Source organism: Bos indicus, chromosome 21 (genome assembly GCF_029378745.1).
Source record: "Bos indicus isolate NIAB-ARS_2022 breed Sahiwal x Tharparkar chromosome 21, NIAB-ARS_B.indTharparkar_mat_pri_1.0, whole genome shotgun sequence".
Lineage (NCBI taxonomy): Eukaryota > Metazoa > Chordata > Mammalia > Artiodactyla > Bovidae > Bos > Bos indicus.
The window spans coordinates 28,322,480-28,348,138 of record NC_091780.1 but is presented as its reverse complement, the minus strand read 5'-3'; the positions used below and the strand labels follow the sequence as shown (position 1 = coordinate 28,348,138).

Sequence of the window (25,659 nt, the reverse complement as noted above, 5' to 3'; positions counted from 1 at the left end):
GATACATGTACATGTATGACTGAGTTTCTTCACTGTCCACCTGAAACTATCACAATATTGTTAATTGGCTATACTCCAATACAAAAGTTCAAAAAAATAAAATAAAAACTAGATAATCAACAAGGACATACTGTAGAGCACAGGGAACTCTGCTCAATGTTACGTAGCAGGCTGGATGGGAGGGGAATTTGCGGGAGAATGGATACATGCACATGTATAGCTAAGTCTCTTCACTGTCCACCTGAAACCATCACATTGTTAATTAGCTATACCCCAGTACAAAATAAAAACTTTTTTTAAAAGTACCTAAAGAGACATGAAGATTAAATTTAATTTGGTATCTTAAATAGGATAACAGAAAAGAAAAAGGACAGTAGGTAAAAATTAAGAAAAACTTAATGAAGTATAAACTGTGGCTAATAATTATGTATTGATACTGTTTCATTACTTGCTACAAACGTACCATGTGAATGTAAGATGTTAACAACAGGGAAAACTCTCTCTACTATCTTTTATACTTCTCCGTAAATACAAAAGTATTCTAAATTTTAAAAATTTACCTAAAAAAGAAAGTTGGTATAGTTGCATTAATATTCACAGTAAGAAAAGAGGCATTATTAAAGGAAAAAAATAAAAAATCTTAATAAAAAAGGGCAACCTGCTAGGAATAAATTGTAAGTTTAAATTTTAAGTGTATGCATACTAAGTTATATGCTCTCAAACTTTATAAAGTGAGAAAAAAACCAAACTCAAAAAGACAAATCTAAAATCACTATGGGATACTTTTTAATACACTTCTTTCAGTAAATGATTTAAAATAAGCAAACAAAAATCAGAGTAGAATTAGATTTGAACACCATCAGTTCAGTTCAGTCGCTCAGTCGTGTCCGACTCTTTGCAACCCCATGAATTGCAGCATGCCAGGCTTCCCTGTCCATCACCAACTCCCGGAGTTCACCCAAACTCATGTCCATCGAGTGGGTGATGCCATCCAGCCATCTCATCCTCTGTCGTCCCCTTCTCCTCCTGCCCCTAATCCCTCCCAGCATCAGAGTCTTTTCCAGTGAGTCAACTCTTCTCATGAGGTGGCCAAAGTATTGGAGTTTCAACTTTAGTCTCAGTCCTTCCAAAGAACACCCACATAGTTGCCAAAAATGTCCTCATTAACAGATAAAACTTACTGCAATGAGGAAATACATACAAGTGCACATAGAAAATTATGTCAAAATTAATCACATGGTAGACAAGACTAAAATGAGTCTAAACAAATTTCAAAATGTTGAAATCACAAAGAATATGTTTCTGATTACACTGTAATTACACCAGAAATAAATAAAAATATAACTAGAAAATATGCAGATATGTGGGGATGAACTACTTCAAAATAACCTATAAATAGAGTAGAACATAATAGACAGAACATAGGGAATGGCTACCCACTCCAGTATTCTTGCCTGCAGAATCCTCTGGACAGAGGAGCCTGGTGGGCTACAGTCCACAGGGTCACAGAGAGTCGGGCATGAATGAGCAACTAACTAAAAAGAACATAAATACAGAACTTAAAAACATTTTGTACTGGTTAATAATGAAAATACCACACGTCAAAAAATAGTTACACACTCATATTCATAGCTGGACTATTCACAGTATTCAAAAGGTGGAAAGAACACCTGTCCATTGATGGATGAATGGACAAAGAAAATGTGGCATATCCTCACAGTGGAATATTATTCAGCCTTTAAAAAGGAAGGAAATTCTGATCCAAGCTACAATATGGATGAATCTTGAGGACATCATGCTAAATGAAATAAGGCAATCACAAAAGGACAAATACTGCATGATGCCACTCATAGGAGGTTTCTAAAATAGTCAGATTCATAGAAACACAAAGTAGAATGGTAGTTGCCAGTGACTGTGAGTAAGAGGGAAAAGGGGGAGTCATTTTTTAACAGGTACAGTGTTTCAGATCTGCAGGAAGAAAAAGTCCTGGAGATAAAGTTTTCCAACAATGTGAATATAGTTTACCTTATTGAACTGTACACTTAAAAATTTTTTAAGATGGTAAATTTTAATGTTTTGTGTTTTACCACAATTTTTTTAAATACATTACTGTTAAAGGAGGCCTATGAGGGAATGTATAACCTTAAATTCCTTTATTAGAAAACAAAAAACACTGGAAAAATAAATAATCTAGGTATCCATTTACTAGGGCTTCCCAGGTGGTGCAGTGGTAAAGAATCTTCCTGCCAATGAAGAAGATGCAAGAGACACGAGTTCGATCCCTGGGTCAGGAAGATTCCCCTGGAGAAAGAAATGGCAACCCACTTCAACTATGGACAGGGGAGCCTGGCGGGCTCTAGTTCACGGGCCACAAAAAGTTGGATGCAACTGAGCACACAGGCACTTTGAAAAGATCAACAAATTAAACCTCAAATAAAGGTAAAGGAAGAAAATGAATGTAGGGCGGGTAAAAAATAAAATAGAAGACAAATGTGCAACAGAGAAAAATCAGCCAAGCCCAAATGATGACTTTTGAGTGGGGAGATTACATATATAAAGCCTTAGCAAGACTGATAAAAGGTGAGAGAGAGGGAAAGTACACAAACTACAGTATCAGGAATGAAAAGGTGGATACCACTTGTAAAATATAATAATGGATATTATGAACAACTTAACACTAATAATTGCGACAATTTTTATGAAATGAACAAGTTACTGAAACAGAACTTAGCAAATCTGACACTAGAAGAAACAAAAATCCAAATGGTCCAGTATTTACTAAAGAAATTGAATCTGCAATTTAAAATCCTCTTTCCTTTTATCAAATAACTTCAGATCCCAGTGGATTCCCAATTGAATTCTTCCAAACAGTTACACAAAAACAAAATCAAACAACAACAACAGAACACCAGTATTACCCAAAATCTTTCAGGGAACATAAAAGAAGATACACTTTCCAACTCACTTTAAATGGCCACCATGACCTTGATACCCAAACCTGAACTTGATGTTATATGAATACAAAATGAAAGGCAAGTCACTTTGAAACAGTTTACAAAGAAACAATAAAAAACTGTCAAATCAGTTTATATATAAAAATTATATGTCACAATTCAGTTGCATTTAGTCCAGAATGCAAGTTTGGTTTAATATTCAAAAATCAATCACATAACTGAACACTGATACCACGCACATATCAAGAAGGTGTGAACTCAGAACTCAAACAGTGGCTCCATATCAACCTAGAAGGGTGGGATGGGGAGGGAGATAGGAGGGAGGTTCAAGAGACAGGGGACATAAGGTACACCTATGGCTGATTCAGGTTGATATTTGACAGAAAACAACAAAATGCTATAAAGCAAGTATCCTTCAATTAAAAAGTAAATAAATTTTTTAAAAAAGAAGGTATGTTTAAAACTATTATGTTTTAAAACAGGTATATTTAAAAACAGTTGCACACACACCTATATACACATACACACACACACACTCCATCCTGGTAAAATTACCCTAGACAGCAGCTGGGCCAGACTGGAAGAAGGACAGAGACAGTGACAATGACATTGGGGAAGATGAGCAAGAGAGGCTGGAAATCAAGTCCCAGAGAGGTGGGGGCGGAAACTCAGAGCATGAATCGTGGGGAGAATCTATATGCACCGATGTCTCCATGGCTGGGCCTGTTCAGTGAGTGAAGGTTTACTAGCTACATGCTGTGTTCTTTCTCTCTTTTGTTTTTTAAACTGTAGATAAATACAACATAGACCTTACCATCCAGACCACTGTCAAGTACACAGTTCAGTGCCATCAAGTGCATTCACACCATTGTGCTACCAGCACCCCATGCATCCCCCGAACTCCCTTCATCTTGTACAAATGAACCCTGTACCCACTAAGCTTCCCCCCTGCCCTGCCCCAAGTCCTTTATAGGATGAGAAAACAAAAATGCTTCAGGGGGCAAAGCAACTTTCCATCAGAGCAGGGCTGGGCCCCAGGATCTCTCTGGGCCCCCTCCCTCCTAGGAACAGTAACTGTGATGTTGGGCAACCATAGCTGTAGGTGGTGGGTGCCTCGGAACCCACCTGGGAGGCCTGCTGCAGGCTCTCCTCATGATGCCGTGCCCAGCAGAGCCAGCTCAGCCTGAGTGTCTAAGACCTCATGTCCACGAGCCATCTTCCTCTGGAAAGCAGGAATCAAGACTTCCACTTACAGAACTGAAGAAACTCTGATTAAGCCTACTTCTATGTCTGCCTGGTAACAGAGCTATGCCCAGGAGAGGGGTGCACTGGCTGCCTCTGGACCAGCTGAGGGGAGGGGGGAGGAAGAAGCAGCAGAGAGAAGGGGAATCACAAGCAAGGGGGCTGCTCCTAGGCTGCTCTGTGCCCGCATAGGATCTCACAGAGGAGCAGAGGCCATGCGGGCTTCCAGAGCCCAGCAGAGTCCTTGCAATTAACATGGGCACAGCTGGAATGCTGCAAACTCCAGCCCAATCTACAACCACCCCCCCAACCCCCACAGAAGCTTCAGAGAAGGAGAGGAAGTCAGGATTTATCCCTAAGCTAACCAGTCTGCATAGCTGACGGATTTTTCTAAAGTGCAATCTCACGGTCTCCCAGGCGAGAGAGTTAATTTTCTTTGGCAAGGGACAGGTCTCAGGCTGGCAAGCTTCGCAGCGCTCCCACCACGCGATGCCTCTGCTTGGCTGCAGAACCCGAAGTGGGGCTGGCAAGACTGGGTATCGACAAACAAAAAACAGACACACTTCCCAAAGAGCGTCGCTCTTCCTCAGCCAGGACTTGGGAAAGTTGCACAGATACGCCTGCGTCTTCATGGCTGAAAATAATACCGGCGGTCATCTCTGGGGACAACTCTCACGAGCAACCCAAGGTGAGTCACAGCACTGTCTCAAAGTGCCCTGGCCACGCCTGGAGACATTCATTCAAAAGAGGAACGCAGGTGCTGGATGTATTTGCATCTCAGGGATTCCTTTCTGCTGACTTGGGCTTGGCTCTACTTCCCAGAGAGAGGCGAGATCACAGCTAGACCCCCTGGATTCTCTCCTCACCAGTCCCTTCTCCCTCTACCCTTCTCGCTGCGTCCTTACACCCACCACTTCATCCTTGGACCACACTGAACATAATCTTCCATCCTCACTGAAGAATATCTTGTTCCCACTGTTCACACTCTCCTCTCACCGGCTTCTTGGGCAGTTTCCATGAAGAAGAAAAAGCCTACATTCACTGTGTCTTTTATAATCCTTCTCGGTCTCCAGGCAGCCACCACCCAGCCACAGCCAGAAAGTCCCGAGCCCCCTCCTTCCTCCTGGTTTCCTTGCACTTTCTGGCTGGTTCCCTCAGGCTCACACTGAGTCCACCCCCACTCGTGGCCTGACTCTCTGCTTCCATCCACCCTTCAAAAACTCCCCCATCCTGCCTGAAGCTGGAATCCAACAATCCTTTCCCACCTCCAAGGTGACCTGCTTTCCCTCAAGGTCCCACCTCCTGCCCTCACTGACCACTCTTTCCCCAGAACCCTCCGCACACTCCTCCCCAAGAGGCTCCCCTCGGACCCTTCCTCCACCCCACAGCCTTTCTTTCGGCCACATCATCTCCCTCCAGGGCCACAAGAGGCGTCTCTAGGGCCAATTCACCCTGGCTCCCGTCTTCCACACTCATCCCAAGTGTTGGCCCCTGGTGAAACCCTGCCAGGTTCCGTGTCCATCTAAATAGGGCAGTCTTCCCTGCTATCTCACCTTCCCGCTCTTCCGTCCTTGTAAGGCCAGGTTCTGCCCCACCTCCCTCCCTCTCTGTACCAGGAATGTGCTCTCACCCTTCAAGATGAGCAGTCAAGAGGCACTTCCTCCTGCACAACCAGCTACACTGACTGGTCACCTCCCCCGGGGTCCCCTCTTCACCTCCCTAACACAAAGGTGCGTGGCCACCAGAGCACCAGACACATCCCCCTGCAGCTGATCACCAAACAGAGTGCGGAGGCTCCCTTTGCCTCTCCAGGAGGACCTCCCCAGGAGCTGAGTCCCAGCTCTAAGCCCTGAGGCCAGGACATGGTCAATGACATGGCCTTCCCTGGAAGTGAGGGTCTCTGCCACAGAGGGGCCCAGGCAGGAGGGGAGAGGTGAACTACTCTTCATCTTGACAGCACCCCCTGAAGGGCTGGCATGCCATCCCCACATTTCCCTGCACACGTGTACACAACTGAAGGACAGTACATGATGGTCTCAGATGAGTCTGTGGCAACCACGACTATATGAAAACACAGCTCTTTGCAGGACAACCTGCCCCAAGGGAAGACCCCAGCAGTGTTGTCTGGGGAGACTGAAGGGTTGGCTCCATAAACATACACACCCTGGGGACTTCCCTGGTGGTCTAGTGGTTAAGAGTCCTCCTTCCAGTGCAGGGGACAAGAGTTCGATCCCTGGTCAAGGAACTAAGATCCCACACACCACGGGGCACCTAAGCCCTCGTGACACAATTAGAGAGCCCGTGTGCTTCAGAGCCTGTACACCACAAAAACAGAAGCCTGCAAATAGAGAAAGCCTGTTTACTGCAATTAAGACCCAACATAAACAAAATTTTTAAAATATAAAATAAAAAACTTACCAGGAAATTAAACCAAAAACCAAACAACATATAAGTTATCAAGCAGTCTGAGCCCAACCTAGGGTGTTAGAATTGTTCTGACTTTAAATAGCATTTTCTGGTGGATCTGGGAGTGCAAGTGGTATAAGCAAGTTTGGAAAATGATGCATTAGGCAGAATTTAATGAGTTGCTTTCTTGCAAGACTAGTCAAGGCTTTTAATATGGCTCTCTGGGACACGGGGCGGGGGCGGGGCGGGGGTGGGGGCATGGTACACACAGAGTGTCCCCAGTCAGATCTGAACATGGGCCACTATTTTGGGGACCATCTCCTGGGACTCCACTGAGCACAATTAAAGAAGGCCAGTGCAAACACTCATGTAATTAATTAGAAGTGCATATAATTAGCTACATCTGAACATCATTAATAAAAATTACATAGAGAAATGGCTAACTTCCTTTCATTGAATCACATAAATTATGTTGGGCTCTGAGTAGCAGCTCAGAGTGCTATTTTCTTGAAACATTTTTCATCTTTTAAAAAAAGGTGTTGATTAATTTTTCTCTCCTAACATGCAACTTAAAAAAAAGAAAAGTTGGTGTCAGAGCAGGCGTTTCCAAGTGCTTGAGAACACACACACCAAGGCGGGGAAGCAATCATAGCGGCTGCTCTCTGCCTCTTCTGAGAAGGAAGTGGCAGCAAGGGGAGCTTTCATGGGCTATGCCCTCCCCATTTGTCATGTGGTTCTTTCTCAGGACCACGCCCCCGAGTCATGAGTCCTCACTGAACAGATGAGGACAATGAGCTTCTAAAAGTGTTAGAAACCAGAGCTACATGCAATCACAGACTTCCTGACCATCTATGATCCACGAGGAATTGGAGTGGACATTGCGAAGGGTCAGACCAAGGGTTACTGTCTGCGGTGAACAAGCCCACAGAGAGACCAGCGGTCAGGCAGTAAAGCACAAGGCAGGCTTCAATGTGGCTTAGGACTTCCCTGGTGGACCAGTGTTTAAGAATTTGCCTGCCAGTGCAGGGGACAATGGTTTGATCCCTGGTCTGGGAAGATCCCACATGCCTCGGAGCAACTAAGCTCGTGCACCACTACTCTTGAGCCTGTGCTCTAGAGCCTGGGAGCCACAACTACAGAAGCCCAAAAGCCTAGAGCCTGTGCTCTGCAACGAGAAGCCCCCACAATGAGAAACCCTCACACCACAATGGGAAAGTAGCCCCCACTTTGCCTTGACTAGAGAAAGCCCTCTCAACAACAAAGACCCAGTGCAGCCAAAAATAAAACAAATTAATAAAGAAAAAATTTAAAAACTTTAGTGCCAATTCTCTTAAAGAAGTTGCTAATATTAATGGTCTTTTCTGATGGACCTGTGCACATGTGTCTTACCTTTTCCTACCTCAAGGGTCTATTGTGTAAGTATCAACAGTTGTATAGGAATAGTGAGGCCCAGAATGTAATTCTCCAGGGGAAAAAAAAGTAGAACACAGCCCCCAACCTCTATTTGAGTGGAAGCACATTCACAAAGATATCTGTGAAAAGACAGCAGGCACGCTCTGAGAAGTAGTATTCTAAAGTTACAGACAGGACGGTTCCCTTGCAGTAGAAAAGTAAATACACCCAAGTCTCTTCTCTCTGCAGATCTCCTCCCAGAGATTCATTCTGGTGTAACTATCAGTTAAAAATATCCATCTTGTTGTACTTTTCTCTCAAAGAAGAAAGATACTTTTCTGCAAAGAACACTGACAAATGTGTTCACTTAAATGACTGTCCTGCACACTGCAGGTGGGGGAATGCAATCGCTAAGGGAGCTCAGCTTCTTGTCAATTGTCAATATCATTGATACTCTAATGATATTTCAAGATACAATAATATTCCACTAAGTCTTTTATTTTCTTCAGTTCTTCAGTGCTCAGAAGGCTGAGCACCGAAGAATTGATGCTTTCGAACTGTGATGCTGGAGAAGACTCTTGAGAGTCCCTTGGACAGCAAGGAGATCAAACCAGTCAATCCTAAAGGAAATTAGTCCTAAATATTCACTGGAAGGACTGATGCTGAAGCTCCAATACATCGGTCACCTGACTTGAAGAGCCAACTCATTGCAAAAGACCCTGATGCTGGGAAAGATAGAAGGCAGGAGAAGTGGGTGACAGAGGATGAGATGGTTGGATAGCATCATGGACTCAGTGGACATGAATTTGAGCAAACTCTGGGAGATGGTGAAGGACAGAGGAGCCTGGTGGACTACAGTCCATGCGGTCGCAAAGAGTCAGACACAGCTGAGGGACTAACACTTTCATACTTCACACACAGACCCAGCTACCCAGGAAGTGAAGAACTGGACAGCTGTACAGCCCCACCTGCAGCAACCCTCCAGTAAAACGACTCGGTTTCACACAGGTCAGAAGCCAAACCCCACACACACCATGCAAGGTAACCTCTCAATTCTTACCAAAAACAAGCAGTTTGGTAAGGTCCTGAAAACCCTCCTGGTGATGAAATCTTTCTGGAATAAAACAGAAGAAAAGAGAGGAAATTACTTTGGTTTCAGAAATGACATGGGTGCCCCTACAGAGCGCTCCTTTAGGTATAGAAATTTAAATGAGTGAGAGGTTTTGAATACCTTGGAAAGTGAACTGATTCTAATTCTAATGAGATGATCAGAAATCACCCTGAAACAAATAATTAAAATGTTTCTTTGGCCATTCATCACACGATCATTGCCTTAACATCGTGTTGGACAAATAAAGCGATGGCTTATGTATCGCTCTGGCTGGAGAGGCTGTCAGCATTTCAATGAAGCTCCTCAAAGCCCTCATGAATATGTATTTTCCCACAACAAAGCTTGACCCCACTAGTTGGCAGAAGCAGTATTCTGGGACACTGTCAGAAGAGGTGGGTGTGCAAGTGGGGGCTGGAGGGGGATGAAAGGAGATTAAAGGAATGAGAGAGAAGGCAGGCCACCTCTCCTCTCCCCTGCCCGCTTCCCAGCCCACCCTTCCTCCTAGGCAGCACAGTTTCAGGAAGAGAACAGGAAAGAGGACTTTAGGTTTCACGGTCTCCTTGAACAGAGGGCGCTTCACAAGTGCGAGCTGGAGAAGCAAGCCAAAGAGTCAAAGGCGTCAGGACCGCCAGGCCATGGGTTGGATGGGCGTTCATGTGGGGCAGGAGATGACCAGGGATGGGGAGCCTGGGGTGGGGCAGGAGGACGGGTTTCCCGGTCTGAAATGTCACATCCAAATGCCTTTTCTCCCTCATTTGGCTGAAGACAGAGTAAGTAATAAAGGAATTTCTTTGTTCCTTCCAAACCCATGGCAATGGCAGCTTCCTCCCCGGCACCCCACATCCTGGTAGCATCTCGTGAACAGCTGTGCTGGTCAGGGAGTCTACCTTCACCCTGGCTCCAGGTCTGCAGTCAGGGGATGGTGTCCTTCTTTGGGGAAAACAGGAGGTCTGGCCAATGGCTAACTGGGAATCCTGGGGGTCACACAAAACTGGTCCAGTGCAGATGCCTTGGTCTAGATGTAAAAGAAAATGATGGGCCAGCCCTGAGATGGTTGCAGATGCTCCAACTGTGACCAAGATCCACAATGTGACCAAGCCACACGGTGATCAAGTCACATGACCATAAGCTGCTAGCATCCACTCTGTGCATGCATGCATGCTAAATCACTTCAGTCATGTCTGACTCTTTGCAATCCTGTGGACTGTAGCCCGCCATGCTCCTCCATCCATGGAACTCTTCAGGCAAGAATACTGGAATGGGTTGCCATGCCCTCCTCCAGGGAATCAACCTGACCCAGGGATCGAACCTACGTCCCTTACATCCTCTGCATTGGCAGGCGGGTTCTTTACCACTAGCACCACCTGGGAAGCAAGGATGTTTGCCTCCCTCGTCTGTTTCTTTCCAAGGGCAAGTGCTTCTGCTGCCTCTCAAGTCCCTTCACAGTGTCGGCCTCAGCTCCATCATGTGTAAAATGGGGGCAGTGGGAACCACCTTACAGGAGGGATGGAGGTGAAACTCCACAAAACCTGGAGAACACCACCTGGGGCCACGGCAGCCTCAACAGCCTGCCCTTCTTTCTGCCAACCCCACCATCCAACCCCTCCAGGAGGAAGTGACTTGGTGGTTAGTGCTCGTACTAAAGGTCATGTCCAGGGACTTCCCTGGTGGTCCAGCAGTTAAGACTACACTCTCCCAACACAGGGGCCCTGTGTTTAATCCCTGGCCAGAGAACTAAGATCCCATGTGATGCATGGTATAGCCAGAAAAAGAAAAGTCACTATATGTTATGTCCAGCAGCAAGAATCCTCCCTGGAAGTCAAGAGAGGGGCCTCAATTCCTTGGTGTGTTCCAGGTTTGCTCTGTGACCTCAAGCAGGTCACTCAGAAAGGTCACGGTCCTCCCTGGGCATCCCCCACCCCAGCTCTTGGCAGTTGTGACCAAGGAGGGCAGAGAAGGGTCAAGAAGCATCCAGCACAGGCTGGAGTCCCCTGCATCCATCCCTCCCTCCCTTCCCTCCTCCAGCCACCACCATCCCTGACCCCACCGGTCGTGGAAGGGCCCCTCACCCAGAAATCCAGCATCTCCCATCTCTCCAGGCCCAGAAGTGCCTGGGGGACCCCAGAGCCCAGCTCTCCCTTCACTGCACCCCTGCCTTCCACCTGTGAGTCCCTTAAAAGAGCAGTGTCATCCACCTGTAGTCTGAGCACCCCACCTGCTCCCCAACGTTCCCTACAAAGACACCCAACCATCAAAGCACTTTGGAAGGACGGCCAGCAGCACCCGGCTCCTTACGTAAGGAAGCAGGCCCACATCTTAGCTCAATTTAGCATCTGGTTTTAACTGTCTATTTATAGGCCTCACGCGAGCACCCTTTGTGGATGGCGGGGTGTCAGGGCTCCGGGCTCCCGGCCACCGCTATTCATTAGCATTCCTTTCATGTTTGTCTTCTCTCATTTTCCCAGCAGCATTGTAACTCAGCAGCAAGGTCACCTACAGCCTGGACCCAGCACCACTTCTCATCTTCTCTAAAGAAAATATGAATTTTCTTTCCCCTGCGGCAGTGCCCTCTCCCCACCCTCTGGGGGCCCCTGGCTTGTGCCGCCAATAGCAGAGCTGTGTTATTTTCATGACCTGCGTCTCCCGACAGACGGCTCATCTCAAAGACAAGTCCAGCAAAGTCGTGGGTGAGGGCATCCAGGAAGGCCTCAGGCATCCACTGTCACCTCCCTGGTTTGCTCTTAGTCTACCCGTTACCTGGCCAGGCACAGCAGCCAGAATGAACCCAGAGGTTTGGAACATTCAGGCTCTCCTCAGCCATGTATGTATGAGCCAGCCACTCCTCCTTGTACCAAACACATGTCCCGGGTCTCTACCCATCCCCTCGAGATGCAGCCAGCGCGGGTCACCTGCTCTGTCCCTTTGGTCACGTTTGACTGGACAGAAATACCAGAATCTGCTCTTTTGGTAACTCACAGCCATTCCTGAAATAACCCCCTCATCCTCTCATGTCATCAACCTCCAGGCTGGGAACTCAGGACACAGTTCTGGGAACTCCCCACAAGATTAAAACATGCAGCCACTCACTGTCTACATGGTCAGTCCAGGCATAGACTGGTGGGTTTTCAGGTCATCCTGAGCCCAGCTTCCCTGGTGAGATTGGAGACAGGAAGTCCCAGGAGACCAGGAGACTCTGTGGAGACACTTCCTGTCCACATGCTGATGACCGGATCCTCTGGGGCTGGGCCCCCTGCCCTCAGAACCAGTGCAAAAGGAAAGGCAGGCCCTCTGCCACCAGCTCTAAGCCCACAGCAGAATTCAGGCACAGACAACACTGCCAACCAAAGCCCTTCAGCCACCTGACTTCAAACACCATGAGATTTGATCCTCCCGTGAATACTGGGGCTGCAGCCATTGGTATCTGGTTTGAGAAGTAATTAATTTTCTCACAGATGCCACATCACTGCCCTCAGAGGGTCCCCGTGATTCCACGTGCACACTTCTGATAATAAATTGGACACAAACAGGGCATATGAAATGTCACGTTTCCAGACACTTGGGAATAAACAAATTCTAAATATTCCTGAGACTCAATGGTTCACAGATTTGCTGATGAAGGTGATCAGCTGCTTTTGATAATACAGCAGGGTAATCAGTGGGAGAGTCCGGGTCCAGAAAGATCCTGGAGGCCTGGTGGCGGCCCAGGCTGTTGGGAAAGGGGATCTGGAAAATGGCCATGGCCCTAGACAGGCCTGCTCACCACAGCAGGAGAGGCTGCCCTGGGAACCCTAGAAAGGGCAGTGCTGATGGGAGAAGGGTCAGAATCAACCTTCATAAGCTTTTTCTCACAAAGTTAACGCAAATTCCACAGCTTCACAGACTCCCAGACCTGGGAGCTGTCCTGAGACACACCTGGGGACAAGGACCAGGAGACGGAAGTCACCTGTCCACAGCAGAAATGGGAAGTCTGCCCGGAAACATCGGCACAGCAGAACCACCAACCCACTGCCCAGAATCAAATTTCTTTCTCCAGCTGACCCGTGAGCTATGGTTGAATGAATTTCCTTGAGCTAAACTGGCAACATTGGGCTTTGTAAGGGGCTAGGGCCTGGGCACCCAGGTGCAGGGAGACCTGGGACGCTGTGGGGAAGAACAGGTGGGATGTGATGAGCAGTAATAACCCAGGCTCCAGGAATCACTTGCTGATGAAGGACTCCGGCCACACTGAGTGGAAGCCCTGGGCAGGGATTGGGAAGGGTGTGTGCAGAGCGCCATGGCCACGATCAGATATATCAGAGGCAGCACACCACAGTCAGCTCAGGTGTGACTCCTGTGGTCCCAGCCTGGTGACTGCAGCAGCCCTTAAACTCAGGTGTTTGTAAGACTAGCAGGACCTTTGCATGAGGGAAAGCCTGGAATGGAGGTTGACACTTGCATTGTTGTCTCAGGCCAGCCCACGTGGACAAGGAACTTGCCTATACTCGGCTTCCTCAAAAAGCGAACAGTCAGCTGGTAAAGGTTAGCATCTGGCAGGTAAGCCATGGCTCAAGGTGGCCTCTGGGACCTGGCTCTGCAGCTCAGCTAAGCTGCCCCGGGGTAAGCAGCGAGATGGCCTGTGTTCCCTTAGGTGTGACTGGAACCACAGGATGGAATTGGGAAGTGGGGCCTGGGGTCTGTTGCTTCCTGGGGGCAGTGTCAGTCGAGGACAGCAGTCTCATAACAGGGCAGGGAAAGAACTGGGGTCCCAAGAACCGGCCACAGACTAGTGACTGTGGGGAAATAGGGGACGACCTCAGAGAGGGGCTCCAGGTCCTCTAAGCCAGATGGACGCAGGGGACACAGCCCAGGTCATTGTACGAAGAGGACTCAGGGCTGGAAGGGAGTGATGGTAAAGTTGAGATGCTCCATGGATGGGCACCAATGGGATGTTCACAAGTAAAAATCTTAAACTGTCCTCTAGCGAGATGCAAGGGAAAGTTTTCAAATAATAATTCTATTTATTGATATAAACATCCACAGGTATTATTTTGCTCCTTCTGGGCAAGAAGTTGTGTCTTTAGAATCAAAGTTCAGACCTTAAGATTCTCATTTGTACAAATGTCTGGGGAAGAGAATGGCTTTGAAATCCAACTTCAATGGTCTCCAAGTTTGAAAAGCAATTGTTTTGTTTGAGAAGGTGGCTTCTAAACACCCTCCTAAAATACTGAATTAAGGATAACACACAACTCAATACCATTAAAATAGTCACACCCTCCACTCTTGAAAGTTTAGTTTTCAAAGCCTGGAGGTGGCAGGCATCACGGATGCTAACATTCTGTCCCCAGATTCCTCACTTCCTGCTCCGGATTCCAACATGGAGACTTTCTATGTGATGAGTTTACTGAGAAGGGACTCTTCTCTCAAGGGGGCTCTTCGTTTCCCCTCCTGGGGCCTGAGAGACCACCCTGAAGGCAGAGTTGGCAGCAAAGATGTGTGGTGGTTCTATTTGTGTCAAACTCCAGAAATCTGCTGCAAACCCAAACTGGCTCTGATGTTCAGTATCTCTTTCTCTATGTTTGCTTTATGTAAAATTCTCCCTCAGGGTTCTACTAAATAAACCTGGGAGCTCCTTATACAGTCTCGAGCTAACTGGTTAACACTGGGGCTGAATCAACATGTCCTGACCCGACAGCACCCTCATCTTCCATAAAGTTGACCTTAAGCAGTAGATCGCAACCAGAGGACTGAAGCAAAGCTACCCCTGCTCTTCATGGTAGGGGTGTTTACAACTCTGTAATCCTGACATGTTTCCCTAGTGATGCTTGATATTAAACCAGTCCTGTGTCATGGACTCCTTGCCTGGCTTTGGGGAAGGAAAGGACAATTGGACACTAAGATATAAAAGACCAGAACTCAGTGCCAAGGCAAAAAGCAGTCCACCAGGTCTGTACAGACCCTGGCTGGCTGACGTAGGGTGGGAGCAGAGGATTGAAACGAGCCCTCCCAGACTGTGTCAACCTGGCCGTCCTCACTACTATTCCTTCCTAAGCAAAAGAGGCTTCTATTTTTGCTGCAAGGCGCTTGATGCCTTCCAATCCCCTGACAGCAGTCCCCTGGAGGGATGCTGGGATTTCATTTTCTATTCAGGCAGCTCAAGGATGCTGGGTGGGTGGGGGCGGGGGGTCATCCAGATGCCAGGAGTCAGAGACAAGCACTGCCCCAATCATATCAGAGGAGGACACAGCACTCTGGAGGGCTCTGGGTAAGATGCTGAGATGTCCACACAGTCTGCAGGGCCTGGCGCAGCAAGGGTTATTCCATCCAGCCTGTGCTCACCAGGACAGGCACTCATGCTTCACAGGTGGGGACCTTTTAATCCTCCCAGCACCACTGCAAGGTAGTGAACATGATCATCAGCCCCATTTTACAGGGGGGGAAACTGAGGCTCATAAAAATGATTGAGGTCACACAGGAAGTGCTGGGGCTGGGGTTTAACCCCGGCACTTAGCCCCCAAGTCCATGGTCTTAGCTCCCACATTATGTCAGCAGAAGAAAAGGGGAAGATATTTATAATACAAAAACCCAAAGAAGGATCATGTAAGAATCCAAAAATGGGGACTTCCTTGGTGGTCCAATGGTTATGAATCTGCCTTCCAATGCAGCAGACCCAGGTCTGATCCCTGGTTGGGGAACTAAGATCCCATATGCCACAGGGCAGCTAAGCCTGTGAGCGGCAACGACTGAGCCCACGTGCTCTAGAGCCCACATGCCACAACTAGAGAGTGGCCTGAGTGCCACAACGAAGAGCACATGTCCTGCAACTAAGACCCAACACAAGCAAATATTTTTAAAAGAATTTAGAAAATGAGTAAATGACATGAATCAGTAATTCACACAATAAAAATACACGAAACATATATATATATAATTTCACATAAATATATGAAAAGATGTTTAACCTCACTGGCAGGCAGAGAAATGTAAACTAAGACCCTTTAGAGATACCACTTTCCCCACCAGACTGACAAAAATTAAGAACATCTAACAATAGTAAGTGTTGTCAAGGACTAGGACAAGCAGGACGCACACACACACATGCAAAACTGGCCGGACTGCTCAACAGGAGACACTCTTCAGAAAACAAATTTTGCTGCTTTCGGAAAATAGGAAGGCTCATGTACTGTCTCCTGCAACAATTACCAGCCTCACTAAATATTCTAGGCAAATCTGGCTCATGGTCATGTAGAGACACACTGGGTATTCCTAACAGCCTTGTCTGTAACAGCAAGAACCTGGGAAGCACCTGAACATCCACCAATGGAGAACAGACTGTTCCTACGTGGCGTATGAAACCCCATGCACCATTGAGAAGGTCCGAAACGACAGCTACACGGGATTCCCAGGGATGAATCTCACACACATAAGATGTAGCAGAAAAGGCAAGCTACAGAAAAAAACACACACTTCGATATCAGTTACATCATACTTCAAGACAGGAAAACTCACAGGCATGGCTGCGCTGACAAACACAGTGAGTGTAAACATCTAACTCTCATAGCAGTTACCTCTATGTGGGGATAAGAGGGTGCCAGCAGGGAGGGGCTCTAGTTACACAGCTCATTGTGGTGGATTCAAACATTCCACAAGTTCTTGCACAATCCCCTCAAAAGGTGGATCCCACTTCACCTTCCCTGGGCTGTCTCTAGTGAACAGGTCCTGAAAGGCATGCACTATTCTTTATCACTCACTCAGGGGAAAACCGGTCACCATTAATACTTTCCATCTTAAGCTGTGAGGTCATCCACGCAGCACCACAGACTGAGGCTCCTGCCAACAGCCACATGGATCCTCCAAAGACTGCAGCCCCAGCCCACATCTTGATCTTGACCCTAAGCCCAGGGACCTGAGCCCCGGGTTTGAACTGCTCCCAGATCCCTGACACACAAACTCTATGTAGAAGATAGTAAATCGGTGGGAGGAGAAGGGGGTTGATGTAGAAAAGAATCACTTTACTGCTTTGCCAGGCAAAAGGGGACACAGCAGGTTCATGCCCTCAAAACTGTGTGTCCCAACCCGGGGAGGATCTGGTGAGGAGTTTTATAGCAATGTTTCAAGGGCAGAGTTGCTGATAATGAACAGGGTGTGTGCAGGACCTGGGTTCCTTCTTTTTTGAAATTAATTTTTACTGGAGTATAGTTGCTTTACAACGTTGTGTTAGCTTCTACTGTACGGCAAAGTGAACCAGCTATATGTATACATATATCCCCTCTGTTTTGCTTGTTTTAAATTTATTTTTAATTGGAGGATAATGGCTGTACAATGTTGTGTTGGTTTCTGCCATACAGCAACATGAATCAACTACATGTATACATATATCCCCTTCCTCTATAGCCTCCCTCCCACCCCCTCATCCCACCCCTCTAGGTCATCCCCTCTTTTTTGGATTTCTTTCCCATTTAGGTCACCATAGAGCACTCAGTAGAGTTCCCTGAGCTCTACGGTAGGTTCTCATCAGGTAACTGCTTTATACATAGTGAAGATAACAAATGTTTATTCTTTTATACCACTACATGCTGGCATGGAAACAGATAATTGATACAGTAATACTTTCCATCTTAAGTTAAGTAGGTTGTGGGTATACAGGTGTTTATCACATTATTCTTTTTACCTTTTTGAACGCCGAATGCTTTATAATAAAAATTTAATACCAAAGACTTGAATTAAGTTAATAATTGCAAATGTTGAATTGTAAATGACAGGCAACCATGACAGGCGCACCCTTCTTCCTTTTAGGTGACTAAGGAAAGGGGTCTCTTCTGGGGACATAAGTGTTAGTTGCTCATCTCCAACTCTTTGTGATTGCATGGACTGTAGTCCACCAGGCTCTTCTGCCCATGGGATTCCCCAGGCCAGAATACTGGAGTGGGTAGCCTTTCCCTTCTCCAAGGGATCTTCCCAACCCAGGGATCGAACCTAGGTCTCCCACATTGTAGGCAGATTCTTTACCATCTGAGCCACTAGGGAAGCCCACTCTGGGGACATAATGAACTTACGAAAGCCCCCTAGAAGTGGTGGAGAGTCACGGGAAGTCGCGACTGGGCAGGGGAGGAAGGGGCTAAGGATGTGCTCTATTAACATATTAAAATAGGGAGATGTTTTTAGCTAAGAGAGTATGAGCCTGAGCCTGAGAGATTGCCCCAGTGAGAATGAAGGATCAGGGGTGTCGGCAGCACTAGGGGTGGCCCACCCCCTCACCTGCTCTCCCCACGCCTCTCAGCCATCAGAGAAGGACAGGGCTGCCAGAAGCCAGGATCTGATCATCAACACACTCTCTCTCCCCTGTAGGTCCTAGATAGAAGGACACTTCACTTCTTAGGCATGGGTGAGCTGGTCAAAATCAACTGGTCCAGTTAAAGCAGCCAGACCACTCATGTCCAGCAGACCCATTCTGTCCTTGAAGGACCACCACAGAACTACTCGAGACCACTTATTTTATTTTTATTATTTAACTCATTAATTAATTTGGTTGCACCACATCCTAGCTGCAGTGTGTGGGATCTAGTTCCCTATCAGAGATTGAACCTGGGCGCCCTGGATTGGGAACTCGGAGTCTTAACCACTGGACCACCACAGAAGTCCCAACACCATTTATTTTAATCCTAATATTTAAGGGCTTAAATTTAAAATCTCACACATGCTCTCTTCCTCAATTTGCTCATTCAAAGAACTATGTCCAAATCCATTTAAATTGAAACAACCACTTTTCCGGTCATCAAGTGACAGTGGAAGCTACAGTAATGCCTCATATATTCCGAGCTTGCTTTCCTCTTTCGAGAAAACACTCAGTTGAGGTGACAGAAGAGGTTAAGCTATGCTTTTAATGTTCTCCTTTTGACCCTGACATGTCAGGAAAATGACCCCTGAGAATTTGGATCATTTGTGTTTGCTCTCATCACTCACGCTCTCCAGCTGGCCCCTGAGGACAAGAGGAGGAAAAGCACGGGATGAAAAATGCAAATAGTGAGGGGGACCATGTGCAACATCGGGGCTCTCCAACAGCACCAGAGGTGGTGCAGGTGAGGCAGAAGCCCCGCCCCGGTGATGCTCTGTCCTCATCTTTCAGGGCAGGGCCCAGACAGCCATACTCGGCCACTGGGGACCAGGATGCCTGACCTCAACCAGTCAGGCTCTCCCAGCCAGTCAGAGCCCCTTTGGGTTCAAAGGACGTGATGTCCCCAGAATTGCTTGCCATGGTCACCTAAAGCTCGGCCATGGTAGGTCCTAAAGAGCCAGGGCAGGAGGCAGCATGAAGCTGGACAGCACCACCCCACCCACCAGCAGTTCATCCAGCCCCGGAGATGGGGTACGCTAACAGAAATGCTGGGCTTCCCAGGTGGCTCAGTGGTAAAGAACCCACCTACCAATGCAGGGATTGACATGGGTTCGATCCCTCAATTGGGATGATCCCCTGGAGAAGGAAATGGCAACCCGCTGCAGTTTTCTTGTCTAGGAAATCCCATGGACAGAGGAGCCTGGTGGGCTACCGTCCATGGAGTTGCAAACAGTTAGACACAACTTAGCGACTAAACAACAACAACTAAAGCCAAAGAAAGAATGAGAATGGTAAACAATAGCCAAACTCACTTCTAAACAGATGCAGAAACCCTAAACAACACATTAACCAAATGTACCCAGCAGTTTCTAAGCAAACACATCACGATGAAGTATGGGTATATCCCAGGGATGTCAAGTTGGTGTCATAATAGAATAGCTATTAATGCAATCGTTTGTCAGCATATGAACAGATTATCTCAGTTGATGTGGAAGAATCACTTAATAAAATTCAACAGGGCTCATAACTAAAGGGAGGGGGCCCTGTGAATGGATCAAAGAGGGATGCTTAACAGACAGTGGGCATCTACTGCAAACCTGTAGTCAACATCCTACTGTCTGGGAGACCACAGGATATCCCACAGGAAGGAACAGGACAAGAACTCAGAGCATGGATGCTTCTGCACTGAAGCTGTCCTGTCATCCCTCAGCAAAGAAATCAGAAAACAAAAAGTAATCAAAGGATGATGGTTGGAATCGACAAGGTCCAGCTGACATTATTTGCAGGGGACACGCTGTCCACAGAGAAAATCCAAAAGATTCTACAAACAACCCAGCAAGAGATTAAGACACAAACTCAGCTATCACAAAGGGTCATTTTCAAAGAGACATCCCCTGGATGGTAGCCAAAAATAGACACGAAGGAATCAATCTAATATTTAAAAAAAGCAAGACCTTTTTAGAAAAATACTCCATGAGGAAGACTCCATAAAAATCTCAAACAGGGGGGGTTCAAAGAGCATCCATGTACCAGGAGGGTGATGTACCGCCTCTACAAGAAAGGAAGCTCCTGCACTCAGGACCCCTCATACCTCACCCTATGCATCCCTTCATCAGGCGACTCATCTGCATCCTACATCATATCCTTTAATACACTGGTAAACGTAAGGAAGTATTCCCCTGAGTTCTGTGAGCGGTTCTAGTAAATTAATTAAACTCAAGAAGGGGACCATGGGAACCTCACATTTATTTATAGCCCATCAGTCAGAAGCACAAGTGACAACCTGGACTTGGAGCTGGTGTCTAAAGTGGAGTAGGAGCAGTCTTGTAGGACTGAGCCCTCACCCCGTGGGATCTGACGCCCTCAAGTAGATGGTGCCAGAACAGAATTAAATTGTAGGACACCCAGCTGGAGTAGCACAGGGTGGTTCAGTGTGGGGATACTGCACACATCTGGTATCAGAAGTGCTGTGAATGTGGCAACAGCATGAAGGTAAAAGAGAAACCAGTTCAGCCATCGGCTGTCCCAAGACGGCTTTTTGTTTCGTTTTACTTTTTGGCTGCACCGCACGGTGTGTGAGATCTTAGTTCCTCAACCAGGGATTGAACCTGCAACCCCTGCAATGGAAACATGGAGTCTCAACCACTGGACCATTTTTTAAAACGTTCTCCTTACTAACACTTTAGGAATTTTCCATAACTCTTCCTCAGTGAGATTGGCATGTAGGTTTCTTTTATTGAATAATCTTGATGTTTCTATCTTTTTCTATGCTGCTACTGCTGCTGCTGCTAAGTCGCTTCAGTCATGTCCGACTCTGTGCGACCTCATAGACGGCAGCCCACCAGGCTCCCCCGTCCCTGGGATTCTCCAAGCAAAAATACTGGAGTGGGGTGCCATTTCCTTCTCCAATGCATGAAAGTGAAAAGTGAAAGTGAAGTTGTGTCTGACCCTCAGTGACCCCATGGACTGCAGCCTTCCAGGCTCCTCCATCCATGGGATTTTCCAGGCAAGAGTACTGGAGTGGGGTGCCATTGCCTTCTCCACAGTAATTTAAGTAGCATTGAGAGTATGCATTCTTTAAAGATTTGATGGGATTCTCCTGTGAAGCTATAGAGGTTTGGAGATTTTTCTATTTGTTTCCATGGAAACTGGTTTGTTTACACTTTATTTATCCACTGGGGTCAGTTTGGGTAATTACATTTTCCTAGGAAAGTACCCCCTTTTTAAATCCAGGTGCACATTTATTTGCACAGCAATGTAAAAGGAGCTTCTAATAGTTTTTCTAACAAGCTCTGTTTTGTTGGTTATTTCCCCATTGTCATGTTTGATTTTGTGTCTTTGGATTCTCCCTCTCTCTCTCTCATAATTAGGTTAGATAGTGGTTTGCCCACCTGATTTTTCTCCTAAGAATCAGGATTCATATGTTTTTTAATAAGTTTTTTAATGTGGACCATTTTTAAAGTCTTTATTGAATTTATTACAATGTTGCCTTGTTTTATGTTTTGTTTTTTTTGGCCCCGAAGCACGTAGAGTATTAGCTCCCTGACCAGGGATCGAACTCTCATCCACTGTACTGGAACGCAAAATCAACCACTGGGCTACCAGGGAAGTCTCGGGATTCATATATTTATCAGTTCTGTTACTTTTCTCTGTTCTAATTCACGCATTTCTGCCTCTGATCTCATTTCTTCAGTTTGCTCTCAGCCAGTTTACTGGGTTGTCTTATTCAACATTTTGAGTTGGATGTTGAATTCATTCATTCATTTATTTTTTATTTCAAGGCCATAACTACAGCTGTATCAACATCCCCTAGATGGATGTATTTATTTTCATTATCATCATATTCTAGAAATTATGCAGTTTGGTTTTATGTATTTCCTTTCACACAGGAACGTATTGAATAGACTTTAATCCTCTAATTTCCCAGGCTGAAGGGGCTTTGTGTTCTCTATCGTATATTAACAGTGAGTTTCACTGCTTTGTGGTGACAAAATGTTGTTTGTACCATTTCATGTTATGGAACCTATGAAGGCTCCCTTTGTAGAGGAATCCACATCAACCTTCATAAACGTTTCACATATTCTGGGAACAAGGGCTTCCCAGGTGGCACTAGTGGTAAAGAATCTGCCTGCAATGCAGGAGACGAAAGAGATGCATGTTCCATCCCTGGGTTGGGAAGATTCCCTGGAGGAGAAAATGGCAACCCACTCCAGTATTCTTGCCTGGAGAATCCTGTGGACAGAGGAGCCTGATGGGCTACAGTGCTTGGGCCGCAGAAAGTTATAGAGTCTGGTATGCTGAGGGCATATTTCACACGTCTCCATGGTGTGTCTGGGGTGGAGAGTGGCTGCCTGGCCTCTGGAAACAGCACATTTCTCTCCATGCCTCCTGCCCCATGTGGTTTCTGCTTCATGGACATTCTGTGAAGCCCTGTATCAAGGGCTTCCCTGGTGGCTCAGATGGTAAAGAACCTACCTGCAGTGCAGGAGACTGGGTTCGATCCCTGGGTCAGGAAGATCCCCGTGCCTGGAGAACCCCATGGACAGAGGAGCCTGGTGGGCTACAGTCCATGGGGTTGCAAAGAGTCAGACACGACTGAGCGACTAACACTTCCACTTTCACCAGGGTCACAGGACAAAAATCTCTGGAACTGACCAAGCCCCATAGCAACTGTTGGAATGAGCCTCTGGAGCTAAGCTGGCCAGTTCCCTGACACCATTTAAGGTAAAATATCCATGTTAATAGCCACCCTCTAGCATCCTAACCAATCACTAATGCTACCCTTCTGGTACCCTTCTGGAATTTTCCTCATTGTTTATTTCTAAATCTACTATTTTATTTTAATATTTATTTTTATTTATTTATTTGGCCAGGCTGGGTCTTAGTTGCGGCATATAGGATCTAGTTCCCTGACCAGGGATTGAACCCGGGCCCCTTGCATTGGGAAAATGGAGTCTTAGCCAGCGGACCAGCAGGTAAGTCTCCAAATCTACCATTTAAATGCAGGGATATGTAGTCCCACAGAAGGAGCCTGTTCAAGAGAGCAGCTTGAATGATTCTGAACTTCCCTGAACGGTGATGAACTTACTCTCCAGACATACGTGTACCTTAGTCTATATATATCGAGGCTGACTGTGAAAATGGCAGTTATCCAAGTTCACTACCCTGTGGGACGCAATGTTTACTAAAGCATAAGTAAATCCTGGAGGAGGACACTGAGAAGATGTGGCCGCCGAGAGACCCAAGAACTGACCTGGGGCAACCACCCAGCTCCGTACCCCTCCCCACTGTTCCCACCTGGGAGCTGTTTCAAGGATGCAGCCTTGAAATGGTGGTTTCTGTTGAGACCATCTGGTCCGTACCCCTGACTGAACTCCTCGAGGGCCCCCATACAAACTTGAAGGATTTGGTGGGCGAGTATGGAGATCTACTGATTTTAGGCCGCCCAGAACAAGCCTCCTGTGTCAATTCCCTTGTCATTAAACCTGCCTCCTGCACACCTGGAGTGTTTGCCTCTTTCGTAGTCTCTCCCTGCACTTCTTGTGTGGGAGGGGAGGCTGGTTTCCCCTTATACCTCGGGAGCTCCCGAGGCTATGAACTAAGCATTGTCATGTCAGCCAGGAGATGGAAGAAATGGGTCTCAGGAAAGAGGCATGAGGGGGTGGGAACCCCAAGGTGGGTATGTCCAGAGGTCTCCAGGTCCAAGCTGAAGACACTCCCACTGGCCAAAGGTAGGACCACTTGAACTTCAACAAGGATCATGACTACAACAGTTTGAAATCTATCAAGTATGTTCAAGCCCCTGAGTTCACAATGAGGGTCTAAATTTTAAAAATCATACTGGAGGATCATGGGAAACACATTCATCTTTGAAATTGATGAGGTGAGTGAAGTAAAATAAGGACGTGTTTGCCTGCCTTTCCTCTGTGAAATGTTGCCCTGGGAAACCCTACAGGAGATGCAGAAAGCATCCACAGAAGCATTCCAGTGGATAAGTGGAAAAAAGAAGTGACAATCAGAATATCATTTCATTTTTTAAAACTTTTAAAAAATTAACATCTAGGGGAAAGAAAGTCATTTAGTCTTGTCTGACTCTTTGTGAGCCCATGGACTACACAGTCCGTGGAATTCTCCAGGCCAGAATACTGGAGTGGGTAGCCTTTCCCTTCTCCAGGGGGTCTTCCCAACCTAGGGATTGAACCCAGGTCTCCCACATTGCAGACAGATTCTTTACCATCTGAGCCACCAGGGAAGCCCAAGAATACTGGAGTGGGTAGCCTATCCCTTCTCCAGGGATGGACCAGATGGTCTCAACAGAAATCACCATCTCAAGGCTGTGTCCTTGAAACAGCTCCTAGGTGGGAACGGTGGGGAGGGTATGGAGCTGGGCAGTTGCCCCAGGTCAGTTCTTGGGTCTCTTGTCAGCCACATCCTCTCAAGTGACCAGCATTTACTTATGCTTTTGTAAACGTCTTGTCCCACTGGACAGGGAACTTGGATAGAAAAGGGTGGAATATTGGGAGCTTGGGATTGACCTTTATGTAAAATAGCCAATGAGAGCCTGCTGTATAGGACAAGGGGAAGAAAAAAAGAAAGTACCATCTGTTTGCAGGACATACATTGTTGTTGTTTAGTAGCTCAGTCATCTGATTCTTTTGTGACCCCATGGACTGTAGCCCACTAGGCTCCTCTGCCCACAGAATTCTCCAGGCAAGAATACTGGAGTGGGTTGCCATTTCCTTCTCCAGGGGATCTTCCCAACCCAGGGATCAAACCTGCATTACCTGCATCTCCTGCTTGGCAGGTGGATTCTTTACCATTGAGCCACCTGGCTAGCCCAAACACATATTCAGTTCAGTTCAGTTCAGTTGCTCAGTCATGTCCGACTCTTTGCAACCCCATGAATCGCAGCACGCCAGGCCTCCCTGTCCATCACCAACTCCTGGAGTTCACTCAAACTCATGTCCATCGAGTCAGTGATGTCATCCAGCCATCTCATCCTCTGTCGTCCCCTTCTCCTCCTGCCCCCAATCCCTCCCAGCATCAGAGTCTTTTCCAATCAGTCAACTCTTCACATGAGGTGGCAAAAGTACTGGAGTTTCAGCTTTAGCATCAGTCCTTCCAAAGAACACCCAGGACTGATCTCCTTTAGAATGGGCTGGTTGGATCTCCTTGCAGTCCAAGGGACTCTCAAGAGTCTTCTCCAACACCACAGTTCAAAAGCATCAATTCTTTGGCACTCA

At 46.8% G+C, this 25,659-nt stretch overlaps 1 protein-coding gene across 8 annotated transcripts in view; it reads right to left on the bottom strand.

The window, feature by feature from the left end:
- The window catches only part of APBA2 (amyloid beta precursor protein binding family A member 2), a 138,682-nt gene that overhangs the window by 54,839 nt on the left and 58,184 nt on the right, over window positions 1-25,659 (bottom strand). For 3 of the 8 annotated variants that reach the window (XM_070775266.1, XM_070775265.1, XM_070775264.1), the window contains one exon: window positions 9,055-9,108. The exons of 3 other annotated variants lie outside the window; for them this stretch is intronic. Coding sequence is in view for 2 of the 5 variants with exons in the window: in XM_070775261.1 (XP_070631362.1) it covers window positions 9,055-9,108; window positions 9,226-9,312 (141 nt within the window). In the remaining 3 variants the exon portion in view is untranslated. Of the gene's footprint in view, window positions 1-9,054; window positions 9,109-9,225; window positions 9,891-25,659 lie in introns of those variants that run through there. 2 more of the 8 variants (XM_070775261.1, XM_070775262.1) reach the window with 2 other exon arrangements.